The sequence below is a fragment of the Petaurus breviceps genome, unplaced genomic scaffold (genome assembly GCF_028583685.1).
Source record: "Petaurus breviceps papuanus isolate PSGF00001 unplaced genomic scaffold, PetGlider_PUasm1.0 90792, whole genome shotgun sequence".
Taxonomy (NCBI): Eukaryota; Metazoa; Chordata; class Mammalia; order Diprotodontia; family Petauridae; genus Petaurus; species Petaurus breviceps.
The window spans coordinates 2,411,950-2,430,449 of NW_027187347.1; the positions used below are offsets into that span (position 1 = coordinate 2,411,950).

Below are 18,500 nucleotides of genomic sequence, written 5' to 3' on the forward strand. Positions count from 1 at the left end.
CGCAGTTTATATAAATTCTTGACTATCCTGACCCTCAGATTAGCCTTACTTTGTAATACTGAGGCTTTCTTGAGCAGAAACTGCTGCTTGAATAGAATTTTGCTGCTGCACATAAGTCATAGCTATGTGAGTTAACACCTATATAAGACTAACTGAAACTATAAAACAAGAGATTTATTACCCTGGTAATTATGTCTGTCAAATGAATAGAAGCAATCTCATACTGGCAACATTGATCAAGTGAATATAACATTGATGTTCCAAGTATGTTGACTCAGCTATTGTATTAGCTTTGTAATTTGAGAAAATCTTTTTATTTTACCCTTCCCTACTTAAGGAAATAAATTTCTTCCTTATCAGAAAAAGCTAAATTTAAAAATTATCAGTTTTATGTACGGCAAATCCTAATACTCAGTTGTGCCAAATTACTTCTGTGTAATAGATTGGGAATGTGTTTTAAGTTATTAAATTAAACAACTCATATGTTGAAGAATAATTTCCTCCTAATAACAATATGAGGTAGAGTGTGCCTTATCACCCTCATTTTATGAATGTAGGAACTGAGGCTTAGAGAAATCACATGACTTCTTCAACTGAACTGTGCCTAGTAAATGTCAGAGCCAGCATTTGAATTCAGTTCTTTCCTCTACTGAATCATTACTCTTTTTACTAAGTTATAGTACACATTACCAAGCCTGGGCTATGTTAGAGCAACACATGTCTTTCTTTCTGCTATAAATATTTCACTCAAAACTTGATAGACTCAGATTTTTTTTTCCCCTAAAGGTGAACTTAATACAATGGACTAGCTGGAACAGGAACCCCTAATCTCTAAAGATCAGAATTCTAGTAAATCAGTAAAACATTGTAAATCTTAACACAGCTTCCTTAGTTATTCAACATCTGGCTCTATATACCAATGTGCATGCCATTCATCAGGAAATTAACTGAATGTCTTTTGTTGAAGCCTGTTGTCTGTCTGGAATACCTTTGTTTAAACCATAGAAGATCAGTCCTCACTTTTTGCATGATGTCATTTTAATTTTTAATGTATTCTTTTCTTTCTTTTTCCTGGAATTTTGCAAACATAGATTTGGAGAGCCTGGAGAGACAGGTCATGTTAAGGGTTATATAGGAGCAGTTAAAATATATTTTTATATTAACCCTGACCACAGAGACCAGAAAAACCTTTTGGGGATGAGAACTGGACTAATGACAAAAAAGTTCAGATTAAAGTCCAGGTTCAAACTCAGAAAAAAGAAAAAAGAAGACCTGAATGACTTTAAATAATTAGGTTTTCATGATTTTGTTAGGATTGGGGAGGAGAAAGTTAAAATTACTATTTGATCAGTAAAAGGTAAGAGTTGATTCAGGTTCCTCAGCTGATTAATAAAGATTAGTTTTCTGAATAAAAAAACCAAAAGAATTGCTGGTGTATACACTAAGTTTGCTTCCATAACATCTGATTTGGGAAAATGAAGCAGAGTTGGAACTAGGTCATCCAAGAAGTCTACACTAGGTACAAAGAGAAACTTTTAACAGATGGATAGTTATGTATGATAATGGGGTTACCAAGGGAAATTGTGCTTCTCTATAAAAGCAGAATAAGAGAGGATGGTCCAACAGGCAAGACTAGATGATTTTGTGAGTTGTTTTTTTTTAGCCCCAATTATTTTTAGACTTGGAATTACCAACTTTCACAGAAGTGAAAAATAGGCTTTAAATTATTGTTACATAGAATGTATTCTCATTTGAGACAGCACAGTATTTTAAAGTTAGTGAATGGAAGGTGGCATAAGAGGTTTAGGGTTTTTGTTTGGTTTTACCATATTTATAGAGTGTATACCAACATGGCCACCTGTGAGTTAGGATTTGTTTTCTAATGTCTTGTATAAAATCCTCTTTGGGGGCTTGGTTGTCTATATTCTGCTATTTTCATATACCAGCAGAGATTGTATCATGTTGCCTTTCCTCTTATTAACAGATGGTACTTCATGGTATACTCTTATCTTATTCCTCCTTTGCCCTGAAACAGTATACTCCCAAACTACAAATCTTCAGATGTTCTTGTGTATAATATGGAAGTTTAGATTTCTCTAAAATTTTCATGACTGTTTCTCTCCTTGCTATTTACTCTGACTTAGATTGAGAGAAGTATAGTACTTGTTGTTGGTTTTTTTAAAGCAGGAATTAAATAATATAGGCAGTATTTAGCAAACTAATTATAGAAATATGTTTGTGACTGATTATAATTTGATATTGGGATGCCAACATAGCACTAGTATACTAGTCTACAAGTTATTAATGGAATTACTGCACCAGCTGCTCCATAATCAGCTGCTCTGTAGTGGGGGGAAAAAGAGAGAGGTTTTTTTATGGGATCTGAACCCCTTAGCTTTTTTGTAAAATAAAATGTTCATAGCATTTTTGCTGTTCTTCAGTCGTTTCAGTCACGTCTGACTTTCTGTGACCCCATTTAGGGTTTTGTTGGCGGTTTGGGGGTTTTTTGTTTGTTTGTTTGGCTTTTTGGAGGGTAATTGGGGTTGTGACTTGCCTGATGTCACACGTCTAGTAAGTGTGTCAAGTGTCTGAGACCGGATTTGAACTCAGGTCCTCCTGACTCCAGGGCTGGTACTCTATTCACTGCACCACCTAGCCGCCCCCCCAGTTTAGGGTTTTCTTGACAAAGATACTGGAGTGGTTTTCCATTTCCTTCTCCAGCTCATTTTACAGATGAGGCAACTGGGGTAAACAGGGGTAAGTGACTTACCCAGAGTCACCCAGCTAATAAATATCTGAGGTCATATTTGATCTCACATCTTCTTGATTCCAGGCCTGCTGCTCTATCCATTGTCCATCTAGGGTACTATGTATCATAGCATTCTGTTCATTTGTCCCCTTGCTCCTATTTTTATTGTTTTTATTTAATGTTTATTGTATTACAGTTATATAGAGAAAGCTATACAGATATTGTAGATTATATTGAATTTTTCAATAAGGATAAGGAATAAGGACTGCACCTGTGGTTTCATTGGTAAAGAGAGTGTTGCGAGGTAACACTACCAATGCATGTTGGCATCATCTCTGCAATTTATGGTCCTAGAGCCCAGAAGTAACAAGCTCTATAGGCTTGTCACTTGCCCAAGGTCACACAGCCAGTACATGTCAGAAACAGAACTTGAACCACAAGGCATCCTGGTTCTTGGTCTTTCTAACGATATATTATACCATGCCACCTAAAGAAATTATTCTACATTTGTTATTTTAGATCCAAATTTATGGAATTTTTGTTGTTAAACTTGCCTGGTACTGAGTTCTGCCAGTGATCTCACCGGCATGTGGCACTGCAGGTAATCAGTCTCTCCCTCTGTAGATCCTTTATTGAGCCAGAATGAACTCTGTCAGAAATCATTCCAGAAACTCAGATTCTTTTATCAAGTGATTAAAAATCCACAGCCTTCTCACTGAACTATGTGGCAGTTGAGAGTGGAAGAGACAGACCACTTGAAAGATGATGAGGATGTCCTAGCTCCTTCCTAGACATTATCTCCTCAGAGGTCTCTGCAAACCTCTTTAATGTTTTCTTATGATTAGGCCCAGTCCTCCTGGTCTGAACAAGTGAGTGAAATGGCAAGTGATGTGTCCCAGCTGTCGAGAGGGATCTAGGCACAGGAACAGGAATGAATTGTCTCTTTTAAATATTTTTAAAAATTTTTATGAATATAAAATGTTTACAATGAAATTTATATATAAGTATTTTTATTTTATTTCATTATGTGATTTATTTTTATTTTAATATAATCTTTCCAACTTTATGACAGAATTAGAGGAAAAATATAGTTCCAAGTACAAATTTAAAAATTTTTTGAACAACTTGCAACAATTTAATGATTCCATATATTCTCATATTTAGCATATAGTAGACAATATGGACTTGGGTCCATTGGAAGCAATCAGTAGATGCATGTTCACTTGTTGACTTTAATTGAAGGAACCCAGAGCAAACAAATATGCCACCCGATCACTTAACCTTATTTTTTCAGCCTTTTAAGTTTGCGTTTTCTACATGCTCCATGTTCATGCATTTCCTTTTAAAATATGGAGTCCTTAGTTTTTACTAAAGGTCTATATTTAATTGTGACTATAAATTATGACATATGTTAAATATGTCATAAATACTTCAAATATGTTGACTTTCAAAAATATCTGAGTCAAAGTTCCTTACAAATTGTTTTAAGAATTGTTATTTGAAGTGGATAAGTCTCCAGTTGAGTGCAGAGTATTTATTTAAATGAACATTGTGATCTTTTGGTTGTGTTCTCTTCATTTCTACTTTGCCTCTTCATATTGTTCCTTTGACTTTAGTCCAGAATACCTTGAGGGACTTTATTTTGTTTTGTTTTGTTTTTTCCCTCCTCTTTCTCTTTCTCTCTCACCATATTGCATCCTGGGTCATCTCCAGTCATCCTGAGGAATATCTGGTCACTGGACCCAGATGGCTCTGAAGGAAAAAGTGAGGCTGGTGACCTTGCACAGCCCTCCCTTACTCAAATCAAAGTCAGCTGCAAGTCATGTCATCATTTCCCTGATACCAGGGTCCTCTTTGAAAATGAAGGGCAAACACAGCAACACCATATTAATCCACACCTATACCTTTAATGCATTAATACTTCAAGACTGTAACTGATTGAAAAAATCCAGGAGAAAAAAAGGGAGGAATTAGAAAGTGGAATGAGAAATAAAGGTAGTAGGGCTAACAGATTAAGAATGGAGCATATCATCTCTTTTTTAGAATTGTGGTCAATTTAGAACATACCATACCATAACTCAGGGAAACCCTGTTTTTCTCTAAATAAGAATTTCTTCTAATGCTTGCAAAACCAACCTGATTAATTAGGCAATTGTGACCACCTCTTGTGGCCCAGACAACCCAGTCTATATACATTCATACATACCCTCTGGGCATACAAATCCACCTTCATATTGTTCCAGTGTTAGAACCAGACTTCTATGATTTGTTAACAACCCCAATCCAGAGTGGAATCCCTTGCAATTCATACAAAAGATATTTTCAGACTCCTTAGGTAGCCAGAGAACTAAGCAATAATGGAACCACCTCTTCATTCTGCCTTAATTGGGCTCAGCGCAGTCTCATCTGTCAGGGGTCTGATACTGGAGCAGCATATCCACCATTACAGAAGTCAGAAGCAACTGACAATATACCTATCCCAGAGGTATTCATTATTTTACTGGATCCATATCATTATTTCCCTCTACATCCATCCCCTCCCCAAAATGGGAGAGTGAGCAAGACCTCTAATCTTTTTGTCACTTAAAATCATAGAATTATAATATTTCCGTGTTCAAAACCATTCCATCATTACAGCTATGCCTAACATATTTATTTTCAACTAGAGTAAAGAAAAAGCAAGGCCCAATTAGTTCACCTACGTGGGAGCCTTCTAAATCACCATATTATGCTAATTCACTGATAAATGTTCCTAATTTTTGCTATAGTGCTCCAAATACCAAACATGTCTGTTTTGAGCAATTCCTTAAAAAGTTAATGCTTCTGGAAGACTACCTACATTCATGGCACAACCTTTTCTTTCCTCTCATCTTATGGTATGACTTTGTTTTCCCCCAATCTGCAGTTCTGGGGTGCCACTACAGCATATAACTACAAAATATTCATCTATATTCACCACATTCCCTGGAGAGCTACTTTAAAAAAAAAAATTGTTTTTGTAACATCCTCAGGAGAAAGCCTATGTTTGCTGTAACTTAAATGTGGTCTCTGGAGACATTTTATAACTCTCTAGAGCTATGTGGAAATGTTAATTGGCCACTGAGTATTTAAATAGGCACTGTACATAGGCAAGAATTTAAAACCAAAAGTTCACATTTAGGAAAGCTCTTTTTATTTTTAAACTGGCGTTTATTTTTAAGCCTCAAATAGCAGAAAGCCTGGATTTCAGCATGATAGTTTGGGAATAATATGTTTTTCAGTTCATAATAACCCACTTATTACCTTGCATCCCCCAAAGATTTGCTCCCTTTCAGAACCAAGAAGCCCACCTGTCGCTTTCTTCTAGCTCCATTAATTTTGCTCTGGCTGCCATCTCCCATCCCTCTAGGAATATGTTTGAGCATCAAATTAGTGACTGTGTCTAGTGATGCTAGTGTCTTGTGCGGGGAAGATAGGAAGGAATGATGTACCTGTATATAGGGTTTTTGTTACCAAGTCCTAGAAGTTAGTATTAAAGCATTAATTGTTGTAAATATTGTAATTTCCTTCCTTGAAAATGCTTTTCAGTGTGCTTCTGAGTAATGTACATACTTACTTAAGGTACATGTTTACAGTTGCCTATGAAATCTTCATGAGAAAGAGATAATGCTAAAAATTGCCCTTCATTGAATACCATTAACTAAAACATGGCACTGCTTTCCCAAGGATAATTCAGAGTGGGTGCAGGGAAAATTCTGTTGTTTTTGATACCTGCTATTCTTTTTGCATCTTATTAATGATTCAGAGGATTTAGAACTCATCTGTCCCAGCAGAGGATAACTGGGAGGTGCCTCCTGACCACTAAAGTATTAGTAGCCTGGCTCTTATTTACTTTTGAGTAAATGACCCTTATAACCTATAAAATAGATCCTTTTACTATGATGTGTCATAAAAAAGGAAAAAGCAAATAGGTAGGGAAATGTTTATTCTCCTCAGTGTTTATCTCTTGGAGTAATTGAGCCAACTGGTTGTTGTTTTATTTTCTTGGCTACCATTCCACTAACTGCCAAGTGTCAGCACTTTTTATTTACTAATGATGTCTTTTTTCCTAAAAGTATAGAATATTCATGGAGCTTTAGTTATACCTTAGTTAGATTCTGTTCACTCTATTTTTATGAAGCCATTAACTGCTATACTCTTGGCTGATATTTTATGACCATGTCCTTTTAGTAAATAGGGTATTAGGGATGATGTGTTTCTATCTAGCCTTTCCTGCCCTTACCTCATTTACTCTGAATGCATGATGGTTGGAAAGGCAGTTGAAGAAAATACCTCACATCTTCTTAGATTGCAGAGGACCGAACAGATACCTTTGCCAAAACTCACAAGTTACATATTCAGTAAATATTAAGCGCTTATGGTGCTGAGGACCAGGGGAAGAAGAATCCAAGGATGAAAAAGACACTGTTTAAACCCTTGTGGAGATTATAATTTAGTAGATAATGATAATGATTGCTAATATCCATATCTACTAAATTATAATGTGCTAAGTGCTTTACAATTTTTATCTCATTTGATCTTCACAACAACCCAGGGAGGTGTCGTTGTTGTTGAATTTCAGTCATGTTTGACTGTCTGTGACCTCATTTGAGGTTCTCTTGACAAAGATACTAGAGGGGTTTGCCATTTCCTTCTCTAGCTCATTTTACAGATGAGGAAACTGAGGCACGCTAGTAAGTGTCTGAGGCCAGATTTGAACTCATGAAGAGAGTTTTTCTGACTTAAGGCCCAGAGCTCTGTGTACTATGGTGCCACCTGGCTGCCCTTTATGTGATTAATACACATACAGATCTATCTATCTGTCTATGACAAGGAATGAATCAGTGGACAAGTATTACAGTAAATGTTTATGGAGCTGTTGAGCCCAATTTGTTCACTAAGCCTTAATTTGAAATAGCTTGGATCTAAGACCTAGGACTTGAGACTCTCTTACATGTTCCCGTTGAATAGCAGAATGAATATGGAGTTGAGTACAAGGTAAATGGAAGTAATAGGGCACATGACTATTTCATGATAACAAGCTTTTGCTTCTCAGAACCAGGATGATTCCTTATAAAAGCTTTTTTTGTTTGTCTTTTCTCATATTTCCTCAGTGACTAAGATTTCCCTCCTGTTCTCTTCTAATTACTTACTTACTATTCTAGCTCAAGGGGTGGCTAGATGGTACAATGGATAGAGTACCGGGCCTGGAGTCAGGAAGACCCGAATTCAAATCCAGCCTCAGACACTTAGTAGCTGTGTGACCCTGAGCAAGTCACTTAACTGTGTTTGCTTCAGTTTTCCCATCTGTAAATGAACTGGAAAAGAAAATGGCAAGCTACTTCAGTATCTTTGCCAAGAAAACTCCAAAGTGGGTCATGAAGAGTTGAATATGACTGAAAGGACTAAACAACAACTCTGTGTAGTGAAAAAACCCAACAATTAAAAGGAGGTGGGGGAATAAAAACTTGGATAAATTTCTTTATATGTAATGCTCATAACTTGATTTCACATTCTTTAGACTGTGTATCTAACAGTGGTGCACAAAAACATAGCTATTCTCTTATTTCTTTGCCAAGAAAAGCCTAAATGGGGTCATGAAAGGTCGGACACGACTGAAACAACTGAGCAACAACAAAAATTCACTTCTTGGCTCTGGAGTTGTTCCATTACAGTTTGCACTCAACTGTGTAACTCATTTCAGTTTTCAAGGACAGATTTTATTTATATATTTTTTCCAGGGGGGCTGGGCATGGATGGAGCAAGTTAAAAAGGTAGTCAAGAATAAGTTTATAAAAAAAAAACCTCTTCCATTTATTAAATCCCAAACAGTGACCTTTTTTCATGTTAAAACTGACAAGATCCACCTTTAGCATTGTCCTTGGGTAAATTGTACTGTTTAGAATTCTCATAGCTTTTCTCAGGTCTTACGCTTTCGGCCTTTTCTTCTTCACTATCTGACCTATCATTCCATACATGATATGATTTTTGTGCCTATTTTTATACACTGCATCTTTATTCTAGAGCTGTTTTCTCCCTCCTTATGTCTCTCTAGATCACGGGTTCTTAACCTGAGGTCCATGATGTAGGTCCAGGAATAGATTTCATGGGGTCACTAATCTTTGGTTTCCTCTGTGATATTTTATACTTTACATCTAGGTACCAATTACTGACAGTTCTCACTTTATGTAAGTGAGCCTTTCCATAGACCTCTTAAGTAAAGTGATTTTTATGTAATGCAGATTTCCCTACAAATGTGGGGAAGGGAGGTAGATAGGAAAGGGGCAGCCAGTGGACAGAAGGAACTGACACATAATTTGAGGACATGTGGGGGCTAGAGACTGAGGAGTAGGAGGATGTGAGCCAGGAATGACATGAGTACTTGGGCAGACAGATGTGTGGGGACAAGGGGTGGACATGTGAGCAGAGCAGGGCAGAGGTCTTCCCGCTCTCTCTCTGAAGGTCTCAAACCAAGCCTCCAATCCAGAACAGGCAGCAAAGGCCTTTCCACATTAGTTCTTCTGCTTCACTTGGAAGGGTATTGAGGGGTTGGAAGGCGGGGCTGGGGTTTAGGTTTATTTTTGATGGTGGTGGTGGTAGAGGTCTTGGAGCACCCAGCCAAGGTTCAAAATGCAGATTGCTTTCAGAATTCTTTACATAACGTCAAATTTGCATAATGCAAATTTACATAAAGCAAGATCCATACTATAAAAGTGGTTAACGTCTATTTGAACTTTAAGCATTCAAAGATATAATTATTTAAATTATAGTTGTTTGTTCCAGCCCAGTAGAGATATGCAGTGAATTCAAATAATGCAACCACTTCACAGAATATTCATTATTAACACTAATTGGGAGAAGTTACAAACATTATACTGAGGAGGAGTATGTAGGTTTCACCAGTTTGCTAAAGGGGATCCTTGACACAGAAAAGGTTAAGGATCCCTCTTCTAAATTGTAATGAACATAGAAGTTATTTCTTTATTTAAAGGCAGCTAGGTGGCACAATAAAGCCTTGGGCCTAGAGTCAGGAAGACCTAAATTCCAACCCAGCCTTAGACACTTGTATAACCCTGGGCAAGTCACTTAATTTCTGTCTGCCTCAGTTTCCTCAGCTGTAAAATGAGGATCATAATAGCACCTACCTCACAATATTCCTGTAAGGATCAAATGAGATAATAACCATATGGTACTTAATACAGTGCCTAACACACAGTAGGCACTTAATGCTTATTCTCTTTCCCTTCTTTGTTAACCGTTACTATAGAATATTTTAAAAATCATTTTATATATTTAAGTAATTAATATCTAAAAGATCTTGAGGGATTTCAAAACTCTCTCCTTCCTTTTGTCTTCATTGACATAGAATCTGATTTTACATCAGTACCATGTTAAACTGATTGTCAGGACAATTTCCTGTTCTTTAAATGTGAAGTATATTGATTGAGCTTGTACAGATATATCTATAGCATATAGACTTGATGTGTGTGTGTTCCTCTTATACACCTGTCAGACACAGTACACACAGACACAGACACAATACATACAGACACAGACAATACTTTTTCCCTTGCTTACCTTGTTGAAAGTGAGCATGGGCACGGTTTCTAATCTATCAAACCCTAACCAGCCATATCACTACAAATGGAGAAAAATAGTCTGATGGTAAGTCAGGAACAGCAACTTCATCTGTAACATAAAAGCCACTATATAGAAAACAGAATACCCTGAAGTACTCAATAAGCTATAAAAATGTGATTAATTTTGGGAAGCTAATACTACTTTAGTTTTTTTTTTTCTGATTAATATCTGAAATGCTCAGTTCTTTGCTGTCTGATGAAACAAAGACTGCCTAAACAGATTTTCACAGGAACCTCTTCCATCTCCTTCCTATCTCCTTCCCTTCCCTCCTTCCTCCCTCTCCCCCCCCCCACAAAAAGAATAACCTGGGAAAAATTTTGATGTTTCAAAAATCATTCCTTCTTTTCTGTAATATCTTCCTTCATTCCTCCCGTTATAACTTAAAAGAAAAGTTGTCAGTTATTATGAGGTCAGTAGATGTCTTGAAAAGATAACTTGCTCTCTGTGAAAAGCCAAAAGTCATCTTAGTATAATTCCTCAGCAAGCCAGGAAAGATTACACTCACACTGTTCTTTCCTTTGTGGTGTTTTATTTGTTCTTACGAACAGAATCTTTGTTCAGACTACAGGCTAAAGCCCCTGTGTTTCTAACAGCCTTTCTTAAAAGCTATGGGATGTAATTCTACTTCCTACATCCTGTGTGGTTTCTGCTTGGGGAAGCCCAGTCTGTATTAGTCTTAAAGAAAGTCTCTTCACAGTAGGTTCCTAGGCAGAAACATTCACCCTTTCAGTGTCCAAAGAGGGAGAGGTTTGTTACCTGTTCTTCCATTAGAGGATGTCTCATTGGGCTCATTTGGGTGGGGGGGGTTGGGGTGAGCGTTTGAGATCGAAAGATACTTCTCTGTTTTACAAAAGATTGCTCATTAAAAATGTATTTATATTAATATTGTCTGTAGGTTCATTCCAGTCTCAGAAAAAGAACCTATTCCACAAAATTGTCAGCAAATATAAGCACAAAAAGGAGAAGCCTAATGTTCCGGAAAAAGGTACTGGTGAATTCCACCCTTCATTAAGGTTTCTCGGACACCTATCCGAATACATTCTTCTCTGCAGCCAGTCCTTCCCTTTTCCTTCCTTTTCTGCTTGCCTCATCTTCATCAGCTCCTGGCTCAGTCATAATAAAAATATTCTCCAAGGTGTAAGGTTGACTGGTTAGAAGGATCTCCTTCACCAAAATCCCAGCCACCCAAGACTCAAATCCTACCTTATCTTTATTTTTGGGGGGATGGGGGAGGGAGGTTGGATGGGAAGGTGGTCTATGGATCCTGAAATCTCTTTTGCATCTCCCAAGTTTTCACTTCATCTGTTATCACATTGTAATTTTTTTTAAATTAAAAATGTTTCTCAAGCTTTCATCCATGCCTTTATCATCTCTTTCCTTGACCTCATTTTTCCAATTTTTGTCAGTTGTCACAAGTAATATTCATGTAAAAGTGTCTTACGGAGTCCTTGTCTTGGAGGGGTGGGTGGGTGGGGTGCTCCTTTCTCCCAATCCCTATTTTTTACTTCAGTTCTTTTCTTTACTTATCTCCATGGTTCATCATAGATCAGATTTCCCTTTCCAATTCCTCCAAATTTTGTTGTCTCCTAAAATACTCCTATAGACTTATTTCTCTCCTTAAAGCACTGGCCTCATTTCTGTTAGCTTACTGGGTTCCTGAATTAGTTCTGACCCATCTTAAGATTAATTTCTCTTTCTGGTTAAATCTTGTTTCTCTTAATAGCAATAATACTAAGTTATTCTTTCTTTATGCTTTACAATTTATATAGTACCTTCCTTGTGAGAACCCTGTAAGGAAGGTAGTAAAATACCTTTATCCTAAATTAATGATGAAGAAACTGAGTTTCAGATGTGTGATGGGATTTGCCAGTGTTTACATGACTGGCAAAATGACAGTGGATGAATTGGTGGGAGGAAACCAGGACTCGAACCCAGGTTTTTTTTTTTTTTAAACTCTTAAGCCAGTGCTTTCCCCACTATACTATGCTGCTTCTCTTAAATTCTAATTTGAACCTCTTACCCAGCCCATGTGTAGTCCCATATACTGAAAGTTGTACATTGTGCATCCTACCTTCTCTTCATGCTCTGCTGTCTCCCTCCACATACTTTTGCCGTGATTTATTGTGAACATGCTTGGCTGTGCATTCGTTTTATACCTATGTGACTTAATGTTTTATGTTGCTTTACTTTGAATGACCTTGTTGTATATGTACCTATATATAATTCATGCATGTAGATATTTGTATATAATATAGCAAACATTACTTCATTTTATTGTGTCCCCTAATAAGCTATTTTCTTCAAGTAGAAAAATGTTATGTGCAGTATTTCAGTAGATGATGTTTCCCTCTGAACTGATCTTTATGTTTCTTTGACCAAATTGCTAACATGACCTTAACCCAACCATATAGTTTATAATTAAGGAAATTGATTTGGCATTATTCTGAATCCATTTCCAATATTACTTTGTCTTTTTAGTTGGTGAATGCTATTTTGATAATTCAGTCATTGAAATAAGACTCCTATTTTTATGAAAGTGTTTCTGTAGCTGAATTAAAAAAAATTTATATGTGCACTGAGGCTAAATAGCTTTACCTTCTCTTTCCCCTTTTTTCATTATTTTTAGAAAAGGTCAGTAAATGGTCAAATAAATAACTGATACCATTCAGCTCACTGAGGTTGAAAAAGGAAGTGCACATTTCCAAATTCCATATTTCAGTGGATATAAATATGGTTAGAATATAATTGATCCAGGTTGCATGGTCTTCCAGCCAGCATTAGTCCTGAGTTCATTTTCTAAAACTGCTTTCTGTATACAATTTTCAGAGAAAAAAGTAGGCTCCCATGGGAAAGAAGATTAGTTGTAATATTTAGTTAAATTATTTTTAACAGGAGTACATTGTAATAATTTCTAAATTGATGAGAATTGAGATGTTTTCCAAGTTGGAATAACACAGAGGTGAAATGTTTGTTTATTTATATGCATATAAATATGCATATAAATATAAGTTGATAAACTTGGCGACTTGGAGTCTTTTCCTAGCCTAACTCCCAGTTCTTGTGACTTCCTAGATCACAAAGCTTACGCTGTGCTTTAGTGATGTAAGGAAATATAATTAGCAGGTCCATGGACCACAATTCACTTTATTTAAAAAGTTAATCACACTATTATATTTGAAATTACTCTAATATCCAAGTCCTAAGCCTCTGAACCAATATAATTTTGTAAGGTTGTTTAAGATGCTTCCTATTGCTGCTGCATATAATTTTGTGAACAAAACAGAACTAAAAGGAAACTTAAGTGTTCATTTAGTCCCCCATTCTACAGGTGAAGAAACTAAGGCCCAGAGAAATGACGGGGGGATCAAGGAGTTCAGGGGGTCCAGGAACCACAATAATCAGAATACCTGGAAAGCAGTCTGGAAAGAATTCATGGACCCAAGCATTCTCTAAGTCAAGGTGGCAAAGACTTATTGTTAAGCTATACAGCGGGCAAGAGTTCTTAGAGAACCTGCAACCTTAGAGGAATACAGTTAAAGTTTTTATAGGATATTCTATAGTATAACAAGTGCCGAATATGCTAACTAGGTGAGTCATGTCAAGATTAGGGAGGAGTTAAGAAGTGGTCAGTTCTTAAAGGAACATACACTTTTAATATCTACTGTGCAGGCGTATTGGCCAGAATTCACTGGGAAATAACCCAAGGGGCTACATGGAGGTGTGGTTTTTAGGCTTGAAATGTTACTAAATCAGTTAGTGGTCAGGGCTGACCAAGCTGCCACCCATCAATGTCATGTTTGACAAGATGGATGTTGGAAGTATATGTTTAAGCCAAGCTAGCAAGGGATTCAGGATGTATATAATGAACTAGGAGCATGCATATGACTGAATCTAGGATATATATGATAGATATGACCCAGTACACAGCTGCTTCAGCCAGCACACAGCCGGGTCAAACTACTAAATTCTGTAAGTGCAGCTGGCCACTGCATCAGGAAGAAAGATATGTATTTTGTTAGAGCATGCTGCCCTTGAGCTAGAGAGAAACTGCCTGAGACAGTGTTTTAAGGCTAGGGAGAAATGTGACTTTGGAACTGGTTGTGATTTTACAAACTGTGGTTCAAGCACAGGCACCCCAGCACCCCATCAGAAGAACTTGCTGGTGTCAGCGGTAGAGCCAAAACAAAAATATAGCCCTCTTCTCAGTTCAGTTCTTTTTCATCAGTTCATACTGTCTTTGCTCGTTTATTCAACAAGGAAAATAATAATGTGTCAATTGGCCTAAAATTTATCTCAAAACGTATTTGTGTTTCAGTTAGCATTAAAAATACATGCCATTTGTTTTTGTCACATAGGGAAAGAAGTCCATCATACATTTTTTTGTCTTCATTTACTTGTAAAATAGCAATCTCATATAAATTAACATTTATGATGATATGTATAGTTACATATATAGAAGGGGCACTAAACTGAGGGCAGAAGACCTGGTTTCTAGACTTTTTCTCTAATGTCATGTGACAGTGAGCAGGTACACCTCCCTTGACCTCAGTTACATAAGCTGTCAAATAAATAAGTTGAACTTGGTATTCCCTAAAATCATGCTAGACTCCAGCATTCTATGATTTTGTCATCCCTGTATCTCTCCTGATCAGTTTAAAAATCCAGTAGATATTCACCAACCAGAGAGAGTTTTCTGATCTTTCTTCCCTGCTAGTAGTTATCTTCAGAAACTCAAAAGAAAATTGATCTTGTAAAAGTCTCAAAATTGGTTAAGGTTTCAAGTTTTAGTTTTTACTTAATAATTTGTATAGAACAATGCAAAGAAAAGTAAATGGTCCCCCCCCAAAAAAAAATTACAAGCAACTTTAAATGTAACTATTTTTTCAAACTACATCCACCACTAGTTTACTTAGGGGGTTAAGTACACAATTTGTAGATTACTTAGGCCCTTTTCTCTATTTGGTCATTTTACTGCTTCTTAGAGACTCTCCTGGAGACCTTATGGGAATTTAGAAGGGGAAATTCAAAATCTGTCTCAATACAGTTTATTAGTCATCCTAGTTTTAGCTGTCTGGTAGAAGAAATTTAAAACTGTTGCTTAAAATAATATTGGTTTAACTGAGGCTTTTGGTTATCCATGCTAGGACAATATATTAAAGTGGAAAGATTATCGGATTTGGAAGTCTGAGAGTCTGAGTTTAAATCCCAGCTTTTCTACTTTAGACCATTGTGACTTTGGGCAAGTTCACTCAGTTTCTCTTGGTCTCAGTCTCCTTATAAGTAAAATGAGGGGGTTGGTCTAGATGGCCTTTAAGTTCCCTTTTTCAGCTCAAAATCTTGTGTTTCTTTGATCCTATGATAGTAATAGAAGTTTCATTGAGTTTCTTTTATGCCTCTATTGTGTATCATTCAGATTGTTATACAAGGTTTTCCCCCCTCCCTCAAGATAAAACGTTTGAAATTTTAAAAGTTAAGCTTAAAATTCTTAGACATTTCTCTGCTCCTATAATGACCTCATAAATCTAAATTTGATTAATTCATTTGCTGAATGTATACATCTATAAATAAAATGTCTTAGGACTGGCTTTAAGGAAAAACTTAAAGTAGTAGAAATATAAATTAGGAAGAGCCTGGTAGTACTACTTTATTTATGTTTTAAGAAGGCTGTTGGGTTACTTGCTTTGGCTGAAAAGCAGTGGTTTCTATATTTCTTGAGTTCACCCGTAGTTCATAATTCTTATTTGTTTGATCTGTTTGTTTTTGGCCAGACCATGATTTCCCTCCTGAGAGAAGTCGTTCCTATTTAGTAGTCCAAGGGGTTCACACTAAAAATACTTTAATGGTGTCTTTAACAATAAATAATTACAGAATGTTAAGAGAAATAAAACAAATTACTCAGGGGGTTCACAACTATTTTTGTTGTTGAAAGGCCATTGAGGGGAAAAAATTATTGGGAAACACAGTTCTAGGAACTCCCTGTGGGGACATTTCCTCTACTGTTTTGCATTATGATCTTAAAGAGTTGCCTGGGGCATTGGGAAATTGTGACTTGCCCAGAGTCAACACTGCTAAGCTTGTCAGGGAGTCAAGAATTAAACACTATAGTTCCTGAAACTGGGGGGGGGGGGGAGAGACTCTCTCCACACCTCAATATTGCCCTCCTGTTTGCTTTAGTTATAATTAAATTTCTTTACTAAAACAAAAAATGAAGCACAGCCTTGTTTGTGGTTATAACATCTCAATTTAGCTAACCTCCTCTCCCTCCCCCCCAGATTCCTCCATTTAATTCAATGAAAATTAAAAACTGCCGGGGGTTTTCATTCCCACTCCTAAAAAGAATCTGTAGCACCCAGGCCATTTGATTGCTGCCCTCCATTTTGAATGGGCTTGCTAGGTGATTTTTAATGCCTCCCAGGATGAGTTAGATTAGTTTCATTGATTTATTTTTCATGTTCCATCAAATACCTGACTGCTGTTTCAACTCTTACGAGACTAACCTAAGGCAGTAAGATTTCAGATTTGGTCATAATTTCAGCATGAGTTTGAATCCCTGTTTGCAGCATGAATTCGCAGCTCTGGAGCACTCTAGAGACTGAGGGGCTCCTAGGAACCCCTTACTCCCCCCTCTGGGGAACAAAGTTTGGGAAGCAAGATGTCCTCCTTGCTTTGTTTTTTAATGTTCATTAAAGGGCTAGGTTTTTGCTTTATCTTGGTTTTTATTTGTGCTCTTGAAAGGTACACATGTTATAACTGTGGATTCAGTTTATTAAAGTACAATATCTCTGAAGTTGTTCCTTAGTACTAGGTAGCTTTCTATAATCTCTTAAAGATCAAAAGGAAAGCTGAAAATATATGGCAGCTAGGAGGTACGGTGGTTAGAGTACTGGACCTGGATCCAGGAAGACCTGAGTTCAAATACGACCTTATGTACTTAGTAGCTGTTGACCCTGCACAAGTCACTTAATTCTCTATTTGCCTTAGTTTCCTCATCCATAAAATGGAGATAACAGTAATATCTTCTTCCCAACATTGCTATGAGAATCAAATGAGATAATCATTGTAAAGTGTCTGGTATATAGGAGCCTGGTGGTTGGTACATGGTAAGCACTATATAGTAGATGTTAGCAATTATTATTTGTAGATGGGTGCCTTATACCCTACTCCTCTCTACCACACACAGTCATTTATTTACCTTAAAAGGAAAAGAAAAGATCAAGTGGTTTTTTTCCCTATCTCTTCTCTGACCAACAGTTATAAAATAATGAGGTTTATTGTTGCATTTCTATTTTGATATCTTTGTATTCTGTTTTGAAATGTATTTGCCTCTTTAAACAGCTCTTTATTTTAGGGTCCCCACCATTTCCTGATTATTTACCAAGCAGAATTTTTGCTTTCTCTGTTACATCTTGGTTCAACTCTCCCTTTGGTATGCAGTATATAAAAATTGGGAAAGAACCTAGGTCTGAATCTTAGCTGTTCTATTTATGACTTATGTGACCTTGGACAAGTCTCTTCACTTTATAGATCCTCATTTCCTCATCTACAAAATTAGGTAGTTGATCAACATGAACTCTAAGGACCTTTCCAGCTCTAAATCCCCAAATCTTGTAAATGTTCTTCTCTTCTCTCCTTTTCTCTTTGTCTCACCTCTTCCCTACCTGGATAAGATCAATCCAAAGGCCATTTTCTGGAGCTGCACTTTAGAGTGAGGCTGGGTCCATTATGAAGTCAGAATTACAAGTGACAAGGAATTAGCGTTTATTTGCCATCTACCCTTATTCCAGGGTTTCCACTTCACTCTAGTTAACCTGCTCAGGTCATTAACAAGATCCACCAAATGGCCCTCAGCCCTTGAATGCAGAGAGGTGTAAAACTTAGCTGGAAATGGATCCTGATAGGGCCACATATTGACATAAAGAAACACAGATTATTGTTATCTGTATTGTAGTACATTTTTACTTATCTTGTTGAACATTTATCAGTTACATTTTAATCTGGTTGGTTCTACACGGGAGAGATTTGCACAGCAAGTGGCCTCAGACCTTGAGTTTCACTCCTGCTTTGTTGTTGTTCAGGCCCTTCAGTCATATCA

General features: G+C 36.8%; 1 protein-coding gene across 35 annotated transcripts in view; it reads left to right on the top strand.

The window, feature by feature from the left end:
• BBX (BBX high mobility group box domain containing) overlaps positions 1-18,500 on the top strand; it is a 363,188-nt gene that overhangs the window by 327,137 nt on the left and 17,551 nt on the right. For 34 of the 35 annotated variants that reach the window (XM_069069765.1, XM_069069766.1, XM_069069788.1 and 31 more), the window contains one exon: positions 11,304-11,393. The exons of the other annotated variant lie outside the window; for it this stretch is intronic. In XM_069069765.1, the coding sequence (XP_068925866.1) occupies positions 11,304-11,393 (90 nt within the window). The remainder of the gene's footprint in view (positions 1-11,303; positions 11,394-18,500) is intronic. 35 annotated transcript variants of the gene reach the window in all.